Source organism: Podarcis raffonei, chromosome 2 (genome assembly GCF_027172205.1).
Source record: "Podarcis raffonei isolate rPodRaf1 chromosome 2, rPodRaf1.pri, whole genome shotgun sequence".
Lineage (NCBI taxonomy): Eukaryota > Metazoa > Chordata > Lepidosauria > Squamata > Lacertidae > Podarcis > Podarcis raffonei.
The window spans coordinates 23,370,193-23,397,172 of NC_070603.1; the positions used below are offsets into that span (position 1 = coordinate 23,370,193).

The window sequence follows — 26,980 nt, forward strand, 5'->3', positions numbered from 1 at the left end:
TGACCGACAAACATATCTACATGCCTCTAGCTACCATCCCAAACATACCAAACAGTCCATTGTATATAGCCAGGCACTACGTTACAGCCGTATCTGTTCCAATTCTACAGACAGAGACTCTCACCTAAGAGATCTACAGCAAACCTTTTTAGAACTAAAATACCCAGCAGATGAAGTTAGACAACAGATCAACAGAGCCAGACAGATACCCAGAGAGAACTTGCTGCAAGACAGACCCAAAAAAGAAAATAACAGAACACCTCTAGTCATCACATACAGCTCCCAAGTTAAAACAGTACAACGCATCATCAGAGATCTACAACCTCTCCTGGACAATGATAGTTCTCTTTCTCAAGCTCTGGGAGGAAGACCTTTCATTGCCTACAGACAGCCACCCAATCTTAAACAACACGGACACTGGCACCAGAGCCTGCAATAAACCCAGATGCCAACTTTGCTGCCACATACACCCGGACAACACCATTACTGGCCCCAACAACATCACACATACCATCTCGGGACTATTTAATTGCTCATCGTCTAACATTGTATATGCCATCAAATGCCAACAGTGTCCTTCAGCTCTCTATATTGGACAAACAGGCCAAACCTTACGCCAAAGAATAAACGGACATAAATCGGACATCAAGAATCACAAGACAGAGAAACCAGTAGGAGAACACTTCAATCTCCCAGGACATTCTATACAAGATCTCAAAGTAGCTGTTTTACTACAAAGGAATTTCAGAAATAGACTGGAAAGAGAAGCTGCTGAATTGCAACTCATTACCAAACTTAAAACCATGGAGAGACCTGGTCTGAACAAAGACATTGGATTCTTATCTCATTATAAATGACAAAGCTATTTTTCACCTTCTCACCTCACCCTTTGCTTTTTCCTGTAAGACCTATTGCAGTCGTTAAGAGTCGTCAACAGGCTCATCACAGCTATCTGCCAATCACCCATTCCCACCACCCTTCTGAGTAATACCCCTCCCCACCTTCTCACTATATAGAGGGATCTGGCAACTTCTGTTTCAAGTGTATCTGAAGAAGTGTGCATGCACACGAAAGCTCATACCAAGAACTAACTTAGTTGGTCTTTAAGGTGCTACTGGAAAGAAATTTGTTTGTTTGTTTGCAACGACTCTGCCGGTAAGAGCTACCATACACCCGGATTTCACCGGACAATAGGGCATCACTCGCGTGGACACCGCTCGCTGCAGCTGTATGTCCCGGAAATCCCGGACGTATGGCGATCCGTCTGCAGACTTGGATAGTGCAAAGCCAGGTTACACACGTCGCTTGTGAAAATCATCCCAAAATATCTAGTCCCGAGGACCGCGGGGTCAAGCGGAAGACCTTCCACGTGTCGACAGGTCCCTCAAGTGAGTCAAAGCAGTCCCCACGGTAGCCTGACATGCGCAGTAGAGCCTGCGGATCCGGGGGTGGAGTTAAAGCCAGTCCGAAGCGCGAAGCGAGTAGTACGCAGGGTGGGCGTGGCTTATTGTCTCAGGGGCGGAAGACAAAGTCAGGAGAAGGAGGATGGACGCGGAGTGGGCGGAGCCACGCGTGTCCGGGCGGGGCCCTTAGAATGCGGCGCTCAGCCATTCTTGCCAGGTGACCCAGTGGCCTAATGGATAAGGCATCAGCCTCCGGAGCTGGGGATTGTGGGTTCGAGTCCCATCTGGGTCGTTCCTCGTTTTTGCGGCAAGGCTTTCAAAATTCACCAAGAGCTTCCAAGCAGCTCGGCGATGGCTTTCTGAGCCGCTGTTGCTGCACGCTTTTGCAAGCAGTCGCGCCGTTCCCTGCTGGACGCGGGCGCAGAGGTCTGTGGACCCAGGCTGCGGAACGTACAGCAAGGGCTTGCAAGCTCTCATTAGCACGAAAACGAGGGAGAAGTCTGATCAGGCCGGGTGGTGATCGCGCGCATCCTAAACACAACGCGGTCTTGCGCCCGGAGAATGTGGGGCTTGAGGCTGCAGCTGCAGACGCCCCATTAAATAAAGTGCATAGTATTGTGAATGGGAATCTAGAATGCTATTGTGCAATCAAATATTAGTGTTTTTTGTTTCTTCGCAACCTGCTCGCGTATTTGCCTTGCCGACTTCTCTTGGGACCATGGATATGCAGAGCTGCTTCCTTTAACAAGACCTAGAACCAGAGCTGCCAACTTGAATAAAATGTGTTTTTTTTTGGGGGGGGGTAAAACCCCGCCCCACCTAAGTGATCACATGACACGCACACTATTTGAATGGCAGTGTCCATCAACTTTTGGGGGGGCAGCCCCCTCTAATATTTTATTGGGGGGAGGGACAAAAGGACCCCAGCCCCTAGGAGGTCATAGCTTCCAACATTTCTCCAATGAAAATAAGGACGTCCCATTCTAGAATACTATTTATATTATGGACTCTCCTTCCTTGGAGGTCTTTAAACTAAGGTTGGATGGTTATCTGACATGGATGCTCTAGCTGAGATTCCTGCATTGCAGGGGGTTAGACTAGATGACCCTTGGGTCCCTTCCAACTCTTAAGATTCCATGATATCAGCAGCCTTCAAGCTGCCATCCCATTCAGCAAGCAAACTTGCTTTATTGTCACATCTTCACATACTGCTGCTGGATGATCACCTTCCATTTGCCAGTTCACCTACTCCAAAGGGAAAAAAAGCAGGGGGACCAGACACTGCTGAATATCACAGCTGTTGCCAGCTGTGTTCTGCTGGGCAGTAGAAAAGGGTTTTCTCCTTGGCCTGCCCTTGTATCCACTCAGCTACCATGTGCTTTTGCAACATCAGGAGCAGTCTGCAGCCAATGGCGACAGCTGGGGAGGCATCATCCTAAACCAGTGTTTCCCAAACTTGGGTCTCCCGCTGTTTTTGGACTACAACTCCCATCATCCCTAAACAAGCAAGACCAGTGGTCCGAGATGATGGGAATTGTAGTCCAAAAACAGGTGGACCCACATTTTGGAGACACTGCTTTAAAGGAACTGGTCTAATCCATTCAAACCTACCACAATTGTGGGTATACCTCTAGTGATTTCAAGTGTTATATGCACACAGAGAGACAGAGAGTCACACACACAATTTATATATATATAGAGAGAGAGAAAGAGCACGTGGAAACATCATAAAACTGCATTTTTTTGGAGGGATCCTTCCAGGGGCCATAGGCCAGTGTTGGGCAGGGTCAGAGGCCCAGGGAAATGGAGCAACAACTCTTTATCTTGGTACTGTGGGCTCCATTCTGGCTGTACAAAAGGCCAGAGGTTTCCATGGCCCCAACACTTCTCAAGTCAATTTCATCATGTCCCATAAGTAAGTGGTCCTCTGCATATCTTAGGACCGCTAGACACAATCAGTCACAAGATGCAGCACACACACAAACCCCATTTGAATGGCAATGCCTATTGACTTGGGGGAGGATTTTATTGGGGGGTCCTGAAGGGACCTCGGCCCTTGGGAGTTGCCTCCTATGTGTGTGGGGAATCTTTGACTCTCCAGATGGTGCTGAACAACCACTCTCCTCAGCACCAGCAAACATGGTCAATGGCCAGGGATGATGGGAGTTGTAGTTCAGCAATGTCTCTGCACCTGGTCTGTTTGGGGAGAGTTCCTGTGGCATTCCCTTGCTCCTTTCTGCATGGTGCCAGTATTTCATTCTCCTCCTTCTTTTGACTAAACCTCAGTTCAATTAATTTGCTTTTTGTTTTCCCTCTGTTTCCCAAGATAGCTCATATATCTCCATTTTCTCTCATCTTCCTCTTTATACTGTTATTGGCAGCTGGAGGTACATCCCACAGCCCCAATGTTCCTCTTGCCATTCTTCCCATCCTCCAAAATCGTGTTTCTACTCTTATCTGGCTCCATTCGTCTCTCGCGGGCTGTTAAACTGTCACTGGTCTGTTAATAAATCCTTTCATCTCCATAAATGATCTCCCATAGCACTCAGAGGAAGTGGGATAACACTTTCCTTTTTTTTTTTGTATACGCCCCGTGATTCTAGTCCAAAGTGGTAATGGTTCTTTTTCAATATCTTATTTTTCTTCCTCTCCCGGTGAATCACATTTGATCTCTTATCTCCTTTCAATATTTCTTCAGCAGCAGCCATTAATCACCCCTTGTCTGTATTTCCAATTTTCTTTCCAAGTTTGAATATTGGCTCTGATTGTCTTCCTTCTTCTCTGCCAATCATTAATTATTATGGTTAATTGTAATATTCATTCCAGTTTGGCTTCTGTTTACATTTTTTTAATGCTTTGGCAGTTTTCTTGATTCTTTTAGTCCCTTTTTTCCTGTCCACCCCTCCCTGAATTATTTCAGGCCCTTGCTGCCATCGGACCAGGGTTAGTTGGAGGAAGATGCCCCTTGACAGGATTGCAGAGCCAGGCTGTTTCCAGGAACTGTGCCCTAAAGGTGGCCAAGAGACTGATATTGATTAATTGGAAAAATAAAAGATACGATACCCGTTAATTGACTGTTTGGCATCACTCGCAACCTCTGAATGGACTGCTACAGGGCACACACTTAGATAAATATGATAATATCCGGAAGGATTTTATACAAATACACTAGGCCATTAACCTTCACATAAGCATTAAGATAACAAAACTGTACCAATTTCTAGAAGAACGTGTGGGAATGTTGCATAGTGCATTTTTGCGATTTTTTTTTTAATATGTGTCTTTGTTGTTCTTTCCCCCTCCCCTTTACTTTTCTTTTTCTCTGTATTTCTTTTAATGGAAATCACTTCAATAAAATATAAGTAAATAAAACAAACGATGATGATAATAATAATAAAAAAGTTGGGTCTTGCTCCAGGGAGTGACTGATTCCCGTTTCCCCTAAGGATGCCTCTCATTAGCATGAACAGGGGGAAGGGCCAAAAGAGAGAGAAAGGAAGAGAGAGAGAGAGACACTCTGGCTCCCTTGGAGTTTGGAAAAAGATTTCCTTCACAATGACATCCCCAGGTCTTTGGCTCCTGGGCTTCGCGTTGGGCTTCCCCTTCAGCTCTGGGGCAGGTAAGGTGTTGCCAGCAGCCGAGGAGGCCCCGCGGGGACAGACACGCACTCACGCGCTTCCTTGCCTGCTGCCCAACTTTTGCCTGCACCAGCTGCAGCCCTTCCCACAGACGCGGAGGGAATTCGCCTCACAGAAAAGTCGTGCAGCTTTTCTGAGCAAAGTTGTGGAGATTATTATTATTATTATTATTAGCCAAAGTTGATGAGCTATTCTTACTTTATTATTTAGCTTTATTATTATTATTATTATTGGCCAAAGTTGATGAGCTATTATTATTACTATTATTATTATCCACAGTTATTGAGCTTTATTATTATTCTTACTGGCCAAAGTTGATGAGCTATTATTATTATTATGATCCACAGTTATTGAGCTTTATTATTATTATTAATGGCCAAAGTTGTTGAGCTTTTATTATTCTTATTTCACCCCAAAATTATTGAGCTTTATTATTGCAGTATTATTATCACCAATTTTTTTTCTATTAAAAAAATGTTTAGGGGTACTCTCATTTTGACTCAAGAAAATACCATTTTGTAGTTCAAATCGGGAAAAATAAATACAGTAAATGGACAAAAGTACAAAGATTCACAAAATATTTAGGGGTATGCGTCCCCTCAGAAAAAAAGGACTGATTATTATTGCCCAAAGTTGTGTTATTTAAATTATTATTACTGCTCAAAGTTGTTGAGCTAATAATAATAATAATAATAATAATAATAATAATAATAATAATATTCTTGCCCAAGGTTGTTGAGATTTATTATTGTTATTCTTATTGGCCAAAGTTGTTGAGCTATTATTATTATTATCATTGCCCAAAGTTGTTGAGCTGTTATTATTATTATTAGCCCAAAGTTGTTGAGCTTTTATTATTCTTATTATTGCCCAAAGTTGTTGAGTTTTATTATTACAGTGGTACCTCGGGTTACATACACTTCAAGTTACATACACTTCAGGTTACAGACTCCGCTAACCCAGAAATATTACCTCAGGTTAAGAACTTTGCTTCAGCATGAGAACAGAAATCGTGCTCCGGCGGCGCAGTGGCAGTGGGAGGCCCCATTAGCTAAAGTGGTGCTTCAGGTTAAGTACGGACCTCCGGAACAAATTAAGTACGTAACCAGAGGTACCACTGTATTATTGTTGTTATTATTATTATTATTATTATTATTATTAGCCAAAGTTGTTGAGAATGACGTTTTTGAAATATGTTCGTGGAAAATCAGCATAAATGCCAACAAAGGTTGCTGTATGTTCAGATTTTCACGGACATACCCCCGATTTCCAGCCAGACACTACTGCCAACTGCAGTAGTCCGGCTGCGTCCAGAAGATTCCGGACTTGTGGCAACCCTCAACCCCCCCCCGAGCCTTGGGAAGGAACCTTTGCACCTGTGTGCACGCCTGAGGGAGAAAAACCTGTGCACCAGCATCTGGCCTGTTTGGGATGTTAATTCTGTGTGTGTGTGTGTATGTGTGTGTGTTTTTCTGGACTAGCGGCATAGAGACATCTAAATTATGGCAATTGGTGAGGTGGTGAGGCAACACTGTAGGGTTGCCATATTTCAAGAAGTAGAAATCCAGACACAAAGAGTTGTTGAGCTTTTTTTGGACACACATACTTCTCGGTTCTGTTTGCGAATACCCAGACAATTTGCCAATTTAAAATGAAAATCCTTGGGACCCCGGACATGTTCAGGGGGAAAACAGACATATGGCAACCTAGCGCAACAGTGGCCTACGGGATAAGCCTTCGAGGGACTATGACCATTTGTTCCTCAGGCTGGTGAGATAGTGCAGCGAATCCTTAAGCCTCCAGAGATAGGAGAGGAAGGGGGAAAAGAAGAAGAGATAGATAAGAGAGAGAGAGAGAGAAAATTTGCAAAGGAGCTGCTTGACGCCTTCCCTAGCAACACAGCCTTCAACCGAGTGAGACCACTGGTCCATCTAGCCCAGTGTTATCTGCACTGACTGAATAGCTCAGTTGGTTAATAATAAATCATCATAATCATCATCATTATCATCCTATTATTTGTACCCCCACCCATCTGACTGGGTTGTCCCAGTCGCTCTGGGCAGCTTCCAACACACATAAAAACATAATATAGAACGTGGTGCTGATGATGCCAAGGTTGCAGGTTCTATCCCTGTATGGGGCAGCTGCATATTTTTGCTTTTTAAGGGGGTTAGACTAGATGACCATCAGGGTCCCTTCCAACTCTATGATTCCAGCGTTTTGGGTGAAAGACATTCCCAGCCTTCCTGGAGATGCCAGGGTTTAAATCTAGCGCCTTCTGTGTGCAAAGCACACTCTGGCAATGAGAGAGGGCCCTTTCCCAGGCTGGTTAATTTAAGCTTTTCAGCCTCCCACCATTTGGAATTCTACATCCTGCATTTCCACTGATAAGCAGTGTGACAAAAACAACCCATTAAGGTTTTTGCTTTGAGTGAAAGAGGAGTCAAACAAATCTGAAACCTTCTTCATCCCGGTTAAATTTTTGCCTCCCTTGTGCTTGGCTAAACTTGCAGTCTTATGCATTCTTACTGGGGAGTGAGCCTCATTGAAATCTATACAGTGGTACCTCGGGTTACATATGCTTCAGGTTACATACGCTTCAGGTTACAGACTCCACTAACCCAGAAATAGTACCTCAGGTTAAGAACTTTGCTTCAGGATGAGAACAGAAATTGTGCTCCGGCGGCGCGGCAGCAGCAGGAGGCCCCATTAGCTAAAGTGGTGCTTCAGGTTAAGAACAGTTTCAGATTAAGAACGGACCTCCAGAACGAATTAAGTACTTAACCCGAGGTACCACTGTATAAGCAATGCAGGGAGCAAACAATGCAAAGCAGACGGCTGTGCTCCAAGTCACCCAAGTGTATTTTATTTAAAATTAATGTATTAAAATTATTCTCACACACAGATCCCTCCTCCTCCTCCTCCTAATATACATAGCTTAGTGACTATTTTAATATTCTGCAGTTTAAAAATGCTTTTATATAAAATAAAATGTGTGATTCTAGAATGAGGATGACGATACATCGTACACTTTGGGCATTCTTGCACTATGTTCATCAGTTTTGTGCGGGGAGTGGGGCTCCAACAGGAAATTTCCCCATGCCTGGCAGCAGCACTCATAGATCCAGGGCTCCTTCTGATAGAGAAAAGGATCCTGGAGGTCCAGAAAAGTATAAAGCAGAATGCCTGTCTTACATTCTTTTAGGTCAGAATTAGCTAGAGCAGATCAGGCAGAGTGAGTCGTTGCACAAGAGGGGAAGAGCTGTAATTGGAAATATAAAAAGATCAGCATTCGCCTTTTTATCCTGCCTTTCCTCAAAGGACCTCCAAGCAGCATGCATTATTGGCTACCTCCCGAAACAACAACACACATATAAAAAAAGTTCTGAAAATGCTTTTTTAAAAAAGCGTTTTTAAAAACACATTGAATTTTCCATAAGGCTCGCCATCGCCATCTAGTGTCACATTGTATATTGCACTTCAAACCTACTTCAAATGTTTTATTTGCAGCTTTATAGCTGATTCCCTTGTGAGGTTAGGTTAAGCTGAGAGAGAAAGTGACCAGCCCAAGTTCACCCACTGGTCTTTGGAGCTGAGCAGGGATTTGAATCCAGGGCTCCACCTGCCAATACTTTTAAAGCAGTATCATGCTCCTTTAAGCAGTCATGGCTTCTCCCAAAGCATCTTGGTTTAGCAAATGGTGGTTTGCTAAAAGTGCTGAGAGTTGTTCAGAGAGTTGTTCACAGAGCTACTGTTCTCATAGTTCTCTGGGAAGAGGGATTGATTGTTAAACTACCCTGAGAGTGGTAGCTATGGGAGGGGGAACAGGGGTCTCCTAGCAATTCTCAGCACCCACAACAAAATACAGTTCCCAGGATTCTTTGGGAGAAACCACAACTGTTTAGTGATAAAACTGAAGAGTCCTAGGCCCCATCTGCACTAAGGAAAGGTCTATGATTCATTAGAACTCCCTGGGATGAGACTGCGGTGAAATCTAAACACATTTTTTAAAAAAAGCCATGAAAATGCTTTTAAAAAAGTTTTGAAAAATACATTGAATTTTGCATTGCTCACCTTCGCCATCTAGTGTCACATTTGTATATTGCACTTTGCATCACATTTAAAACGCTTTATTTGCAGCTGCGTAGCTGAGTCCTGTGCAACCCTGAACTTTCCTTTTCGCACGGCATGCAGTTGGCTCTTGTGCATATGAACACTTAGCTCCTCTACGGTAAATGGGGCACCCGAGAATATACAGGCAGGAAATTTTTAATGTAAGCACCATCTGATAAAAGCGCAACCCATTACATGACAACCTACCCCTTGGAATCACATGTGATGGACTAAAAAACAGAAATGGTGGGTCTGTTCAATCAAAGGAGTGCAGGGTGGGGAGAAGTGGGCATGGTTAGATGGAAAAGCCACCATTTGGCCTGCAAGGGATTTTCCTCTCCCTTCATGGCAATGTTCTGCCTTCGCTGGCGGTATCAGGGCAATCTTTACTCTCACCAGCTGTGGTCATGGGAAAGAGCATGTCAATGACGATGTCAACTGGCAAGAGACTTCAGAACTGGAGTTAAATCAGCAGACAGAATCAACAGTGGGAGTTGCGAATATTTGTTTGAGTATCTTATGTGTAATATATATATATATATATATATATATATATATATATATATATATATATAATTCTCTATATTGACAATCTAAATGTGGGAAAGAAGGGTTGGAATAATGCAGTCACCCACCCACAAACAATCCTGCTGGCGGGGTAGGGGGTGGGAAAGCTCATTCTCCATGGAACCGGCATAAAACCAGGTCTGGGAAGTTGCCTGTTTTGTATCGCCAGCTTGTGGCAGTAACAAAATACAACTGAGAGCTCACCATCATTGGTTTTTTTAGCTTCCATTAGTAAAAAGGTCAAACCTCCCTAATAAAATTTCCTCCTATTCAGCTGCTAAGAAATAGGCCGCCTGCTATTATAATTGTGCATATTTTTTTTAAAAACACAGTTGCTTATCTACGTGGGAAGGTTGAGTTAAATTACTTGTATGAAGTATTTTGAATTCAAGGTTGTTAATATGTCCAATCAGAGAGTTAACTTGACTGTGGATAAACTAGTTTCAAAGCTTAAACTGCGCTGTTATTTGCAAGCTGAAAGGGGAATACATAAAAGTTGGTTTTGGAGACTGAGAATCCCAGAACTGAAGGTGAGGTGTTAAGCGTTCCTTCTCGGAAATCGATCCAAGCAATGAATGGGGCTTCTGAATAAACACAGTTGGGATCAGATTGTAATTTGTAACAAACGGCAGATGGGACATTACAGTTCGGTTTTTAGGGTTCTCAGACAACTGCCTTTGCATCTTGGGGATCTAAATCTTAGGCAGAAGAATTATTCATCAATATGCAGAGCTGGTGACAGGGCTTAAGCAGAGCAGACGACATTGTCAACAGAGCTTCCTGTGGATGGGAAAATCAAATAGCCATGTTTGTCAGGGACTTTTAAACAATCAGACCAGGATGCAATGTGAACCCTGCTCCCCGGATGCTCCCTGGACATTCAGCATTCTTTTTTTAGAGAGGAGTTTGTTTATAAATCGTGCTTTTAATTTGTAACGAAAACAGGGGGGGAAATAATTCTAGGTTTCCATGCTTCCGCTTGTCCACAGCTGGGTTTTCTTTTTTTAAAGCACACAACGCAATACATTGTTCTGCAGCGCTGAGGCCTGAACTGGAAAGATGCTCGGCTAGCCTAACAGTTTCACCACAGTAGCAATTCAAAGTTATATGGAGGCTCTAAACGGGCTCCCCCAGTCTTGTGCCCCCAGTTGTCCAACTCCAGGGCCCTTGAGCATTGGTACTGCTGCCTGCGGATGATGGGAGTTGTTGATCTGGAGACCCCAGATTAGAGAAGATTGCTCTAGGGCGGGAGAAAATAGACAAATGCCATTGAGTTTCTTCAGTGGCATTCATGGATAGGGTAGTGTTTTAGGAACTAGAAGCTGGCACAGAGACCTGAGACCTGAGGACAGCTGCCCTGATGTAGCAGCTGCCACTCAGTCCTGTTCTTCCAATGAGGTCCCTGACCAAAATACGCCACACAAGGAGAAAGAGGAGGAGGAAAAGGCTGGCTAAGAAGTGGCTGGTCTCCTTATGATTTGATTGTATGATTTGCATTTATTATTATTGTTATTATTTATTGAATTTATATACCGCCCTATACCCGGAGGTTTACCAGATCCTTCAGAGGTAGCAGGACCATTTCAGCGGTGTACAGTGGTACCTCTGGTTACGTACTTAATTTGTTCTGGAGGTCCGTTCTTAACCTGAAACTGTTCTTAACCTGAAGCTCCACTTTAGCTAATGGGGCCTCCCGCTGCTGCCGCGCTGCAATTTCTGTTCTCATCCTGAAGCAAAGTTCTTAACCCGAGGTACTATTTCTGGGTTAGCGGAGTCTGTAACCTGAAGTGTCTGTAACCCGAGGTACCACTGTACAAACGTACTGCATGTAAAATGCTTAAAGGCAAATGCAAAGGAGCAGGGTAATCCCACGAACATCCATGAATCCCCCTTAACATCCCATTAGTCACCAACTTTGACTTCCACTAGGAAACTTAAATAAACACAGTTGTGCTCTTCTCCCATAGTACGTTAAGGCCTTGCCATAGAAGGGAAGAGTGATTGCTGCACCCATGGAACTTGGATCGTTGCTCGAGTTGCATTTTAACCCCTCCCTCCCTCCCTCCCTCTCTCTCTCTCAAATGCAGGGCCCCTGCCATATGCTGGAAAGTCTATCCAGCCGTTCAGCAAAGACATGTATGGGTTCATTGGCTCCACACCAAGCCAGAGTAAGTCTCCACTAGGAGGCGGCAGCACTGAGGACCAGACGCTGCCTCCAGAAGACGTGGGGAAAGGGAAAGCCGAACAGACGCACCTGCTGTCCCGGGACAAGAAGAAAAAGGTCAAATATTCAGTAGAGAACCACACAGGTTTAAGGAAGGAGCCCATTCAGGATGCCAAGGGCTTCCCTTCCGAGAGCCGCCAGGAGAGCATTCTCCCTGCCATTAACTTCAGTCAAACAAACCGAATGCACACGGATAGGCTGCAACTGCAAGCAGCCAACAGCATCTCTGCCTACTTCCGGCCCCCTGCCTATTCCCATCGCCAGGGTAGATTGCTGGCAGAAGCTCACCCTTTCAAGAACGCAGGGTCAAGCCCCGGGCAACGTTCTGGAAGTTTGGATCGCCTCCATCGGCCTGGCAAGATCAATCCCTATGACAAGCCCAGCCGTTTGCTCGGAAATGCCACCGATCCCTCCTGGCTCACAAACCGACAGGCGTCAAGCTTGCCGTATCACCACAGTGTCTCAAAGAACGGTAAGGAATCAGGGCTTTGCTGCTCACCTTAAGTCCATTTACAGCTTTAGGCGGCAATCCTAAACCCCTCTCACACTAGCTTGGGAGTGCCACTGATTTTACTGGTGCCTACTTCCAAATAAGGGACGTGGGTGGCACTGTGGGTTAAACCACAGAGCCTAGGACTTGCCGATCAGAAGGTCGGCAGTTCGAATCCCCGTGACAGGGTGAGCTCCCCTTGCTCGGTCCCTGCTCCTGCCAACCTAGCAGTTCAAAAGCACGTCAAAGTGTGAGTAGATAAATAGGTACCACTCCAATGGGAAGGTAAACGGCGTTTCCGTGCGCTGCTCTGGTTCGCCAGAAGCGGCTTAGTCATGCTGGCCACATGACCCGGAAGCTGTACGCCGGCTCCCTTGGCCATTAAAGCGAGATGAGCGCCGCAACCCCAGAGTCGGCCACGACTGGACCTAATGGTCAGGGGTCCCTTTACCTTTTTACTTCCAAATAAGCATATGTACGATCAGGTTTTTAAGCTCAGAAGGTTGTGAGCCTTAATTGGACCTCCCATGTAAAACAGCTCATTCATTTTCAGTTTATTCTATTGGATAATAGCGGCTTCATTTTCCCTAGCATTTAAATACCATGCACAATATATCCCACTGCAAGTAGTACGTATCATGGTAGCATCTGCCACTCCCAGTAGCAAATGCTGTAGTAAACGCTGATCAAATTAATGCTTCAAAATAGCCAGAGTAGTAAGTATACAAGCCGCTCGCTTCCTGCTTTTCATTTCAAAATAGCTGCGTGAACCCAGTACAGATCCGATCGTTCCCCACATACTTATGCATTTGTCAGCTTAAGGCCCATTTATTTTTGCAGGCCTTCGGAGCATAGCAGGAGCTGTCTATTTGTCTAGGACTCAGCTATCCAGCTGCAAATAAAACATTTTAAGTGTGCCTTAAGTGCAATATACAATGTGACACTAGATGGCAATTTCTGTGCACTCTGGTTTCTGTCATGGTGTCCCATTGTGCTAGAAGCAGTTTAGTCATGCTGGCCACATGACCTGGAAAGCTGTCTGGACAAATGCCTTCTCCCTCGGCCTGAAGAGCGAGATGAGTGCCACAACCCCAGAGTCGCCTTTGAGTGGACTTAACCATCCAGGGGTCCTTTACCTTTTACCTTTATACGATCGCACAGGTAAACCATCAGGAAAACAAAACAGAGAATCTATATATGCAGCTGTGCTTGTTTGCTGTTAGCTTTCTGCCAGACAATGCAAGGCTTGAACACATCCAACTAAGCTAATGGCTTCAAAAGGTCTGAGAAAGAATGAAATTGGCAAGGCTGACAATGGAGCAAATGAATGAAAAAACAACAAGTAGTTGTTAAATACATGATGACACGGGATTTGCTTCTTGACAAAGGTGTCTTGGCAGGCAACAAGCTTTACAATTACAACAGACAATTGAAAATTCATCTTGTTTTCTAAAACATATATTACCAGGAGAAATGAACTCTGGCTTGAATCCTGATGTTTTTTGTGTTAATGGAGCAGAGCTCATGGTACATAATACATTTCTACCCTCTACAGCCCCCTGCAATGTTTGTATATCTCTGGTCCCAGGGACCGGGCAACTATTGAAATTGGAGCAAGATGTTCCACAAAGTTCTGTAGGTGGTGGAAATCGCTTCCCTCCTGTGCGAATGGAGGAACAACTTACATTTATGTGAAATTCAATGGATACTTAAGAAGTCAAAAACAAGCTTCATTGGGGAAGGGAGGGAAACCAACCAGAATCATGCTGCAATTGTTTAGTTCATATGCAAATTAAACATATGGATTTGGCAATTAATATGGGCTCAAGGTTTAGGAACAAAGTCTATGCTTGGTTTCAGCCTTTTGATAAGTGTTCTGTTAGGCATTTGAAAGTATTGTAAGGGTACAGTATTATATATATATATATATATATATATATATATATATATATATATATATATAAAAAATATATTCCAAATTTTTTATTAGTTTTCACAGTATTATAAACAAACAAACAAACACACAAAACAAACAAACATAAATCATAGCCTTATTGAAAATTACAGTTATTAACTTTGTTAAGTGACTTCCTTGCTTCCCCTTGGTTGAATTTCATTGCATGTCCTTTTAACGTTTTCCAAATCCCAATTTTTTATGAAATTTAACTTAAACATTAACATCCTTAGATCTTCACCTTATGGAATTAAACATATTAATTCATCACTTAACATAAATAAAATCCTAAGCCCATTAAGTATCTGCAAGCTGTTTTCAGTTAGTTTAACTTAGCAAATTTAACTAAATAATCATTAAATTTATTCCACTCTTCCTGATACTCCTCCTTCTGGTCGCGGACTCTTCCTGTTAGGTCAGCTAGCTCCGAAAAATCCATCATCTTCATCTGCCATTCTTCTATTGTTGGTAATTCTTGGGTTTTCCACTTTTTAGCTAACAAAATACGAGCAGTTGTGGCATACAAAAATAATTTAACATCTTTCTTGGGCAATTCCAAACCTGTTATTCCAAGAAGAAAGGCCTCTGGTTTCTTTATAAATGTATATTTCAACATTTTTTTCAATTCATTATAAATCTTTTCCCGGAAGTCTTTCACCTTGGGACAGGTCCACCACATATAATAAAAGGTTCCTTCCTTTTCTTTACATTTCCAACATATATTGTCACAATTATGATATATCTTTGCTAATTTTACAGGAGTCAAATACCATCTATACATTATTTTCATTATATTTTCCTTTAACAAAGTACATGCGGTGAACTTGACCCCTTTCTTCCACAATCTTTCCCAATGCTCAAACATTATATTATATCCTACATCTCTTGTCCAATCTATCATCACAGATTTAACTTGTTCATCTTTTGTATGCCACTCCAACAATAACTTGTACATTTTAGATAAATTTTTACCTTTAGTATCCAACAACTCCATCTCCAACTTAAATTTTTCAAAAGCAAAACCATTTTTCTTATCCAATTTATACAATTCATTGAATTTATACAATTCATTCAGTGATAAAGGGTACAGTATTATAAGCACTGAATAGCCACGGCCCCTGCTCTGGAAAAGCTGAAGCTGAACAAATTACTGCAGTGATTTCTTAATATGTTTTTTAAGCCGGAAAAGCAGCTGAAAATCTTAGTACAGGTACTACTTCTGGGTTAGCGGAGTCTGTAACTTGAAGTGTTTCTAACCTAAAGCGTTTGTAACCCAAGGTACCATTGTATCACTTTGAAAATGCTCACATACCCCTTAATTTTCTGTGTGTAGTTCGTGTGTAGTCTGTGAAATGACTCAACTGTAGCTATTTAAACACATTCAAAGTTCTGAAGGGATTGTGGAATCATAGAATTGTAGAGCTGTAAGGGACCCCAGATATCATCTAGTCCAATGGATTCTCTTCCTCAGCTTCCCACCCCTCCCTCCATCCCTACAGAATTTCTTACTCACACCCACAGGGGATCTTATCTTTTGCTTCACTGGGCAAAAGCCTCTCCAGATTCTCCAACTCCCCTCTCCCTGTAAATGAGCCTTCTTTGGCTTCATGGGGAAAGGGGAAGGACGAAGCTTGCAGCTGCCACTCACTTTTTCATCTTTCTCTCCGGGTAAAGACCAGACATGCTGGGAGCCTCAATTATGCTCCTCTGCTGGCTTCAGCCTGGGTAGAAACCCTGCCTAGAAACCTTTAAAGTTCGCTTTTCAGCTCAAGTTTCTCTGCTGTGTGAGATCTGTTGCATTTGGGTCTTCTGAATGCATCTGCACACATGAGAGTTTTTGTTTGTTCCAATATTTTTTTTTTGAGAGAGAAAAAATCCAATTAGTGCATCAGGTCAGCATTCTGATATCACAACAGGAGGTACTGGAAGTTTGGTGGCTGCTAGAACACCCTAGGAAAACGAATGTCTTTAGAGCCATTAACAAACTGGTCTGCTCCACTGCTTAGTTGCTTGGGTAAGACGGGCTTCCATTCCTTCCTGCTACGGAGCTGCTCAGTGTTAACTTTCTGTACATCCATGGGACTCTTGTTCTTGCTCTAGATGCTGACAATACAGAGGTGTGCCTGACAGACTGCAGGAGGGAACATGAAGAGGTGGAGGCGTTCTGCAGCAGCGAATTCGGTAAGATCACCCAGCTCCAACTAAATCGGTCATACTTCGGTTACATACAAGTCTTACTTCAGGCTTGGGGCAATTTCAGCAACTGTTTTCTAGCACTCCCAAAAGAGTTTTCTTTCCACCCAAGAGAGGAGTTGTCCCTCTTTCCAGAGTCAGGGCTAGCACAAGCCTCCAACTTACTTGAATGTTAACGTTTTAGTTTTATCATTGCCATTGCTAACATTATTGTCAACCCCCAAAGGGCAGAGTAGAAATATAGAAACACATGGAAATACATTTCAAAGTACTCAGTAGTAGTTTTTTTCTCTGTGCATGTTCTTACAAAGTGCTCCTTGACATGCTTTTACTTTTGACCACCTAAGATACCACGGGAACCCCTGGGTTTCCGTGGAATGCCCCCAGGGGGTCGGGGGCCCCATCTCTTTGCCTTCCCCCAACTAATTTTTTTGTCATTTTTGCATGGAAATATCACAAATATTATGGTCTGGTTTTTAGCATACCTAAAATCCTTTGCTTGTTAGGGGCTACCCCACAATTTTGCAACGTTAGTGCTGTTTGAATTTTTATCCAGCGTGGGTACTGTAAAATGGCTTCATTTCTTCAGCAGATGGGAAGGTCACATCGAGACAGAAATCTGTTGTAGTTGTGGTTTGCAGAGGCTGCAATTTATCAGGCTGTATTTTTGAATACCCACAGGTTGGCCTCATATTTTACTATGAATAATGTATTCAGTTGTTGAATTAAACTCACCAATTGTAAATTTTTACTATTTTTATTAGTTCTAACTTTGACATTTTAATTAGTTTTTATGCTGTTTTTTATTGTGGTGAGCACTGTGCAGCGAACTTATATTGAAAAATAGTTTATAGAGTGTTATAAGCAGCTTCAAACAATTGAAAAATTAGTACCGGCTAGCTATCAATGACGTGCTCCTCTCTTTTTTAAAAAGTGGTGAATGGGATTGTTCATGATGTCATCATGGTTCATAAAGGAACGAGTTTGGTGACACTCTTGGTGAGCAGCAATGGACTGTACAAGATAAATCGCCTGTACTTCACCCCTGATGGCTTCTTCTTACGAGTTCATATGATGGTTGTGGATACCTTGAACTGCAGTAAACCCTGTCCGGACTTTAAACTTGGTAATGTACCACAGCCTTTTCTCTTCTAACTCAGCCCAAGTTAGCAGGGCCAGGCAAGGAGAGAGAAAAGAATAAAATGCAGAAACAATGTGTTAATTTTTGCTAAAGAAACTTCCCTAGTTCTTTTACAACAGTGTTTTCTGAACTTGGATCTCCAGCTGTTTTCAGACTACAATTCCCATCATCCCTGACTACTGGTCCTGTTAGCTAGGGATGATGGGAGTTGGAGTCCCAAAACAGCTGGAGGGTCAAGTTTGGGAAACCATACCTGCAACCTTCTGCATGCAATGCAGATGTTCTTGCACCGACCTACTTAACATTCCCGCCACAACATTCAAAAGCCACTCAAGTTGTGTATACAGTATTTTAGATTTTAATTACACCAATAGGTTGTTGTTGTTTTAAAAAAGCGTGAGGTTTCTATTTCCCCAAAGCTTCTTGAGTTAATCAAACTGAGCTTGTTGCATATGGGATTAGGTAATGAACGACAAATGGCCCTTGCAGTTATGGTCCCCTGGCCTCAGCTAATGCCATTTTGGCAAGTTAAACACAAGTGCTCTTAATATGGGGTCCCTCAGCTCGGGCTTTAAACAGGAAGATGGAATACTGCTGAAGACTTGGTTGGCGATGCCAACCTCTCAGGCGTTAATTAGCCGCATAATCAAGTTAAGTGTAAAATGCAGAACCTCAAAATGTGCCCTGCACCACGTTCGCTGCCGAACATCCAGAAGGCACCCATGATGCTTGCTGTTTTGCAGGAAGCAGATACATAATGATGGGTCAGATCTACCACAGGAGAAGACAGCTGCCGGCAGTTCTGCAAGAGCATGTCAGAGGGCACCTGAGGCCAGGAGACGGGCTGCTTTGGAGGGGCAACAGCTACATGAAAAGGTTCAACAGAAGGCGGCATCAGAAAGTTCAACAGGCAGCTCACACCAAATGTGGGTGAGGATGTACAGTTCCTCTGGGACTGAAGCAGGTTTGCAGCTGTTAATTAGAAGCAGCCATGGCTTTTCCAGCTTCTCTGGAAAAAGGCTCCAGGTCCTGCCAAAATGGCGGGAGGTTTTTTGTTTCTTTTGCTGTGCATCCTAATGACTAACCAGGTTATTGAGACATGAGCTTTCATTGGCTTCAGTAATCTACCAGCCAACACAAAATCCACAACAAACCTGTTTGCATCTCAAGATTGAGCTGCGATTCTGGAATTTACTACTGTTCATGGTCAACGCATGCTTTGAATTTCTTACTCCCTTTCCTGTTTATAACGTACTTTCACAGCGGTATTTCTACCTGTCTCTAACCATAGTCCTTCAGTGGATTACATATTTCATCAAAACTGATTATTTTCATCTCCTGGGCAAGTTTCTACAGGTGCAAATCAACATGACAAGAACAGTTCTAAGCTGAAGATTTATGCGAAAATGATGAAACGTGATAACACAGGCACACTTGCTTCTTACCAGGCATCTTCCAGGTTGTGGTCCTGAATAATTTCATTCTCAATTCTTAAAATTAAATCAAGTTTAGGCATCTAACTATTCCAATTAGCTTGCCTGCTATGTACTTTGCTTGATCAAAACTACGGTTTGTTATTACCCAAACTCTGCAATAAACAGCATAGGAAATGCAAGCAGTCTACAAAAACAGCTCGAACGGAAAATCAAATGATGGCTGAAGTCGCCAGCAATATGCATGCTTCCATGAGAAACAAACAGTTTTGGGCATTAATATTGGAGAGTTCACGTTTTAAAATATGATACATTCTTTGGCACGATCAGAAGTGCATGTGATTACAAATAAACAACGTATAGAATTTTAGCTCCAAGTAAACCTGCTTATGGAATTGGGCTTTCCCAATTCCACATCCCCACTATAGTACTTTGGAGAGTGGGTTTTTAGCACAAGCCATGCCATTATTTACCTTCCTTTTTGCTTGTTAACAGAAGTAATTTATGGTGGGAGTTTCTGCTGACCTGAGAGTACACAAAGCTTATGCAGTCATATTCATCCTCAAGTTCAAATTTAATAGCCACGAACTAAGCAGAACATTGGGTGAATGTTGTAGCTCTCAGGCCAGAAGGTAAGTGTCTTCTGTTAATAGATATTTCCCCCCAGGCAATTGTACAAAGAAATTAGGCACATATGAATCATAAGCAAAAATGCAAAGTTACCTGCTTTGGGGGCAGTTTCACAACTGATCTCACAAAGGCAACTGCCTTATGTAGAAAACAATGCATTCAAACATTTTGAGGAAACATTGAGAGTTGATAACTGAATGTTTCGAGAAAACTAGGCCTATGTTCTCAACAACAGCAATGTCTCCAAGATGTAGTTACTATTAAGAGAAAGCAATATTGTTATCAGAACGGTCCAATTTAGTAACAGGGCATATGTATGCAATGGGAAAAAATGCAGCTCTTCGGCTCAAGTTTCAGAAGGAAAAAAAAAAGACTGCTTGATGAGAGATGGAAAGGGAATGGAAGGCTTCATAAGCACTCTCTGCCATTGTAGGGTTTTGGTGTTTTTTAAAAAAGCTCTGTCTGGAATTACCTAGGAGAGCTGCAACCTTATACCAGCAAAACAATTCAGAAATGTCTCCTCGTTAGATCTGTCATGATTTCATAACAGGTTAATGCATTTTATTAATGGAAGGAAAAGAGTTGGTTCAGATTGTGTGGGGAAATGGCACACTTACAATCAAGATGTCAGAATTGAATTTTTTCCAAGATATCTTGAATGAAGGCATTTTATTTTGTCAAAAGGAGACTTCCTGGCAGCAGCCCAGACCAGTGGGAGGACAGGGGGCAGCCTGCATACAACTATTCCCTACATTTATTCCATTAGACTATTTTCTATAATTAACTCAAATCTAAATGCCTACAATGCCAGATTCTTCCATTACCAGTGGAAAGGATGAGCTGTTATAGGACCAGTGTAGTTTTAAAACTTGCTTCCTAGAAAAGGCAAATACCTATTTTGATTATATCAGTATGAGGTAGCTATTAATGGACCTGTATTAAACTAATTATAAAAATGATGTTCAGAGATCCTCTTAATTGCTTTGTAGAGCTTGCTGCTTTGGAGAGCTTAGTTCTACTTCCATGGCATTTTATTCTTGTGTATGTGAGAGGTCTTTCCTAAAGCCTCATGGCTTCATGACAGAGGTGAGATTTGAACTGGGGATTTCCTGTAATGCAAGCGCTTGGTAGAATCCTATACACTAAAACACTTAGTAAATCCTCTAGGACAGACTTCTGAGTAAACGTGTTTAAGATGTGTCTATCTTTTCCTAACATTCAAACACTCCGATAAGGATTAGTGCTACATATACTGAAGTTTGATGAAAGCAGACTTGGAGGTGAAGAGAGTAACATTAAAATGCACCAATAGCTGGTGAACTCAACCCTTTGCTTTATCTGAAATGTTTGGCTTTTGTGTGTGTTTATTTTCTTTGGAAATGCAACTCAACAGATTCCTTGTTTACAATGTAAACTTGTAAAAGCATCTGAAACTCCAAACATTCTTCTTCCCAGCAGTTTTGAAAATGCTGTTTTGCATGATGTGGTAAGAACAGGTAAACTCCCCTCATTTCTGCCTCTCGATTCCTGTTATGAGTTGGAAAACGAAAGGAGTGACATCAATGTCCATATCTATCTATGTAAATTTCTTTGGAGAGTACTATCCCCCCTTTAACAGTATTAGCTAATTTCCTACGTAGTCAGACTAATATGTCTAACGGTACACGTCATAAAAAACTATGGTGAAATATAGTTGCTTCTCTTCCTTGCTTTTAGCGTACTGTCACAAATACTTGAAAACACTGGCTGCATTTCAGCTTAGGTTTGTTCTCTTTCTGTGAAAAAGACAACTCTGGTTGTACTTGCACTTACCTTTTTCCTTCCAGCGGTATCTAGATTGGATTCTTGTCCCCACAGTAACTAGTTCACTTTGGGTGTGTTTACACAGTATGTTCTTCCAAGATGTAACCACTTCTACCTGCTGCGGGACTGTGCACTGAGAAAAGGAGCTAGCATACTATCCATGACACAGTAGTTATATTTATTATGAGTAAAACCCCACCAAATGTCATTAATAAAACTCTGGAAAATGTTCTTGCGGATTTACATGCCAATTACTAAGAAGAGAATTACTTCAAAGTAAAATAAAATTTAGAAGTGCTGTTGATGTGAAATCAAAAGTAAGTCGTGCTCCACTAAATGTAACAGAACAATGGCTGTCTTTGGATGCAATGCTAAACCATGATTTAGCACTAAAAGGACAAGCCTAGCCTCCTCCTGGGCTCTCCTGCCATGCAGCTAAGGTTTTAAATTAACCAAGGTTTCATGTGTTGTCCAAACCAGGGATCATGGTTTAACACTAATTATGCTTACCTTCAAAACTAAGAACTGCATACCGTGGGTTACGAAGTGGGCCTGTTCAACCATAAATGGTAAAGGGACCCCTGACCATTAGGTCCAATCATGGCCGACTCTGGGGTTGAGGCACTCATCTCGCTTTATTGGCCAAGGAAGCCGGCGTACAGCATCCAGGTCATGTGGCCAGCATGACTAAGCCGCTTCTGGTGAACCAGAGCAGTGCACGGAAACGCCGTTTACCTTCCCGATAGAGCGGTACCTCTTTATCTACTTGCACTTTGACGTGCTTTTGAACTGCTAAGTTGGCAGGAGCAGGGCCCGCCATAGTTTGTGTTAAATCATGACCCTCAGGTTAACTGTGATCCAGAGTTAACTATAAGCGGAAGCAAAAGCTTCCAAACTTCTGCTCTCAGCCATGTGGAAGGGTATGTGGTAGCCCAGGAGGCTAGGCTTATTCTCAAAGCTCTAAAACATGATTTAGTGTTATGTCTGAATGCAGTCAACCTTTGAGATTGGTAAAATAAAATGGTTGACTATGCAACTTAAAACATGTATTTTTGTTTTTAAAAATGTTTAAGAGACCAGTTGCATATGGTCCTTGCTTACAGTGATCATTCATTAAAATCCACTAAATGTTGTGTTTTGCCACAGTGGTAGAAATGTTCTGCAGCTGTTCAAAGGCAAACCATTCCAACTTAAGACTCCATAAAGAGGCCCTAACCCGTCACAAAACAAAGCACCTAATGAGAAGCTTTTGAACTCCATTTAGACATGGAACACCAAATCCTTCAATTTGACTGAGGAGCTGCGATTAAAAAGGGACCTCAGCTGGCTCATTTTACATAATACCCATGTTAAAGAGATATGTCTCAGTAAGTGAACATACATTCTGGAGTTTTAATAATGCACTGAGATGTTCGGAAACAAATCAAATATTCTGCACATTGTTTCATTAAAAAAAACTGAGTAAAGTATAATTTTCTTTATTCCTTTTACAGAAGTGGTATTTAAAATGTACACACATTACACTGGCTCATAAATAAAACTTTTTCAAAAAAACCCCCAAAAACTAAAAATTACCATAGTAGTTACAGCTAAGAATTGTCTTCATATATTACAAAGCAGTAGGAAAAATGATGAGGCTTGGTAAAAAGTGTATGAAAGTAGCATTTTCCTCATTTCATAATTATTTATATGAAAAATTCCCCCAAGAATTACCGCACAATATGGCAATGCCAAGTGCTACATATGTTATTTTAAACAACTGATGTTTCATTAGGAATTCCACCAAATCTGATGTCCAACAACATTCCTTTATTTGTCTAAGATGAAATGCCCTATTATGTACAAAAAAGTTATTCTTCAGTTTGTCACAATTTGTTAAAAACAGTGCTCTATTGCCTACGGGTAAGAAAGTTCATTTCTCAACATGGTTTTTTTTTTCAGTGTCAGCCATATGTATGAATAATACAGAAATATTGTGAAGAGACAATATCTGTAGGATTAAGGATGAAAATTCTCCTGTTTTTATAAACATAATGCATACAATATGTAGCATATTTTTTTGTAAAAAGTCCTAAGACAACATAGCCTAAAACACAAATACTCTTTTTTTCCTATCTTCTAAGAAGCATAAATGGATGCTCTTTTCACAATGAACAATTAACTTCCTTTTGATTTCACATTGGTTAAAATGACAGCATCTATATACAAAAGCGAAGGCTTTCGTAGAGAAAATTAACCCCAAAGTATTTGTACACCTGAGCCTGTACTTAGTAAGAAAATTGTGGTTGATCGCAATGTCTAAGAAAGTAACAGAAAAGGTTCTTGCATAGCAGGGTGAAGTTAAACCCAAGGAAAGCTTATCCATAATCAGATAAATTCCAGATCACAGAAGGGCAAAATTGTGAATTAGTGCAAAATCTAGTTAACACAGGTGTAGAGCTACCAAAACCAACTGCTGCTGGTTTATAATATACATATTTAAACTGTCATCAACAGCAAGTGTGATTGGTTGGAAAAGCAATTTTTAAAAAATCTGCAAAGCCTCTCTTTCTGTTGGCTTTCATCTTTTTACACACCTTTCCTAGTAAAGAAGCCACAAAAATGAAACACAGTTTTGAGACCGTTATTTATCCTGACATGATCATTTGCTCCATGTTATCTCACTTTGCAATGGACAATGACAACTCTTACACAACTCCTTCATCATCAAGGCAAAAGTTGTGGCACCACAGTAGAATTTTATTACATTTGATTAAACATAAGGAAAACCACACTGAGGGGTTAGTCCACCTTCCTACTTTTCCCTTCCATACTATCTCAGGATTGTTACAGTTCAGAACAAACCTCCAAAACCTCACGAACAGGTTAGCGAACATTCAAAAGACACCTACATCTGTGGAGAGAACAATGATCTCCATTTATTTTGTTTCATATACATCCATATTTTGAATTTTTAATACAAAAAGGAGAAGGGAAAAAAAATTAAAATCTGACAAATGTTTACAAACAAGATACCTTCGAATAGATTTTACTCGTATCAGTCCGGTGCAGAGTAAATGACAAATTGTACTGTTATATTCAAGGCAACAAAGTCTGTAGTACATGACCACTTAGCCCAACTTTTATGCAAGCTTAATTGTTTTCTTCTACCATGAACGATAAACTCATTGTTGATTCCCAGTTTGTTTGTGCACATGTGTACATAGCAGCTCCTTTCATAGAAAGAAAAGACATTTAGAGGTCATCTTGTACTTTTAGCTACAGGAACCATGGTAAGATACAGAATGGGTTACATTTAACCAGAGCTGGGGCTTATAAGAAAGAAAGAAAAAGCTGACAAATGAGGGCAGCAATAAAAAAGCGTCCTTTTGCAACAATAAATAAATACAGTCAAAACTTCTCTGTGTGGACTTTAAACCAGCTTCTTCACTGAAGAACAGATGTGGCATTTCTATGGGGTTAGGACTTGACCCCATTTTACTGTATCTTGTTTTCTCTCGCTTGTTTTCCTCTCTCGTCCTTTAATAAAACGTTTTCCTGTTTCTGTCACAATTTGATCTTGACAAGAAAACGATGCTGCTGAATTTCATTCTTTTGTCCTTTGGACAAAATCAAGCCAAGAATATAATCTGATGCGACTGATAAAAATGCAGTTTACATCAAGACCTTGTCAGGACACCCTGACTTAAAAACCACTGGCTTTTCCAATTTAAAAATAAAAATAAAATTCAGACAACCAGATTCTTGCTCTTTGTGTTAGGGTAACACGTGGAACTTTAAGAAGTTGTAGACTGCAGTTTGTTGTTATGAGACCTGCAGAATGCAGAAAAGGGGAACAATTAAGCACCCTTCATTTAAAGAGATCTCAGTTGTTTCAAGTGGATGCCAAGGGCCTGTCACTCAGCTGGAAATGCAGCCATGCTGCTGTTCCCCTTCATCTTTCATAGGCAAACACCATATACACCACCTACATAACCACTTTCAGTTGTGTATAAAAGCACATGATGTTCAATGGAAATATAAAAATAATAATCCAGAAATGTCACATGATACTCAGAGTGAGGTACATATTATATGTAGCCAATTTACAATGCTTTGGTAGGTGTTTAGAGAAAAGTATATTTATTGGCAGAACATGAATTTAAAATATCACATTTTGGTTAGAATTCATCAAAACCTCTTTTGGGAGTTTTTTTTTTATTAAAACTGATTATTACATAGCTTCCACTGCTATTACTGGACTTCATTTTGACACAGTATTCAAAGAACGGATCATTTTATTTTCTGACATAGCTGCTAGCCAACGGCAGCTTCCACATTAAAGCGCAGTTTAAAAGCGAACAGCAAGTATGGATTTGTTTTTGTTTTTAAAAAAGTGATTTAATGACATGGTACAATGAAAAAGTAAGCCAAACATCCAGTTCTGATTCCAGTTAGAAAGGTCAGACTAAAGTTATCACAATCTGCAAAAAAAGAACATGGGTGGTGTAAATGAAGCAGCAATGGGAGTCACAACCAAACAGTAAGTGCTGGTAATAAAATAAAGGATGAGACAAAACTAATGACAATCTGAATGGGTGTCAACTCAACTGCTGCTTTCCGCTCATGTTACTATTGCCTTATTTTGGCCTTGCTGGAAAACTACCGCGAATGAAATGTAAGAGCACCTACAGATACACTAAGAATCAGGGAGCAACAGTGCTGCGGCAGAAGTAGACCTTAACCTTTGCACTACTGATCTTTAAAGCAACAGGGGAAGGGCTGGAGCAGACACAGACAACATCACTGAGAATCACCCTCATTCCCCACTAAAAGTGACTCTCATTCTCCTGGAACCAGGAACTCTCCACAAATTTCTTCACTAGAGGGAAACCAAGCGTATGATTAAGTCAAGGTTGGGCCCTTAGATCTCCTTGGTTTATAACCGAAGAGTTCATCAGCAGGTACTTTGTTCTGCTGTATTTGTAAAATAAAATGAAAAATCTTTAGCACTTTCGACAGGAAGCAAGTCCCACCGATTCCTGAGCACACCCCCCGAGACTGATAGAACTTTGGGGGCACAATCTGCCTAGGTAGCCAAAAAGGGTTTTTGCCTGCCACTCCCAATATTCAAAGGCGCTATGCAAATTTTACACCCTCCTCATTATACCGTACACCGTTTCTGATTTAAACAAAACTGCTCTGCCATTTCACGAGGATTGCACAACTGGTTTGACAAAACCTTAAGCTAGTTGTGCACTCGTTCTACATTCACTGCTGAAGGTTTACTTTCACAGCAAAATGTGCGGGGAGAACCAGACATTCAAAAAGTTGAGCATATAAATTGTTAGCAATAAACATGTATGCCATGCACACTTAATAGAAAAGCGTGCTAAGGGGGAAATGGCTACT

The 26,980-nt window shown here is 41.6% G+C and overlaps 2 protein-coding genes and 1 non-coding gene across 14 annotated transcripts in view; 2 read left to right on the forward strand and 1 right to left on the reverse strand.

The window, feature by feature from the left end:
- Window positions 1-1,622: 1,622 nt before the first annotated feature.
- On the forward strand, window positions 1,623-1,695 carry TRNAR-CCG (transfer RNA arginine (anticodon CCG)). The gene has a single exon. It is a non-coding gene; the product is annotated as a tRNA-Arg (tRNA).
- Window positions 1,696-4,878: 3,183 nt separating this feature from the next.
- Window positions 4,879-19,113, forward strand: C2H17orf58 (chromosome 2 C17orf58 homolog). 3 transcript variants are annotated; one of them, XM_053375320.1, is made up of 5 exons: window positions 4,879-5,022; window positions 11,809-12,417; window positions 16,490-16,570; window positions 17,517-17,708; window positions 18,467-19,113. In XM_053375320.1, the coding sequence occupies exons 1-5, from the start codon at window positions 4,959-4,961 to the stop codon at window positions 18,655-18,657; spliced, it is 1,137 nt and encodes a 378-aa protein (XP_053231295.1). In that variant the 5' UTR covers window positions 4,879-4,958; the 3' UTR covers window positions 18,658-19,113. The 3 variants fall into 3 exon arrangements, with proteins under 3 accessions (XP_053231295.1, XP_053231296.1, XP_053231298.1); XM_053375321.1 differs by lacking the exon at window positions 4,879-5,022 and adding an exon at window positions 5,033-5,183; XM_053375323.1 differs by lacking the exons at window positions 4,879-5,022; window positions 11,809-12,417 and adding an exon at window positions 15,959-16,403.
- Window positions 19,114-23,051: 3,938 nt separating this feature from the next.
- Window positions 23,052-26,980, reverse strand: part of BPTF (bromodomain PHD finger transcription factor) — a 63,820-nt gene continuing 59,891 nt past the window's right edge. For 9 of the 10 annotated variants that reach the window (XM_053375333.1, XM_053375328.1, XM_053375335.1 and 6 more), the window contains one exon: window positions 23,052-25,402. In XM_053375333.1, the coding sequence (XP_053231308.1) occupies window positions 25,366-25,402 (37 nt within the window). In that variant the 3' untranslated portion in view covers window positions 23,052-25,365. Of the gene's footprint in view, window positions 26,053-26,980 lie in introns of all 10 variants that reach the window. The other variant, XM_053375329.1, reaches the window with a different exon arrangement.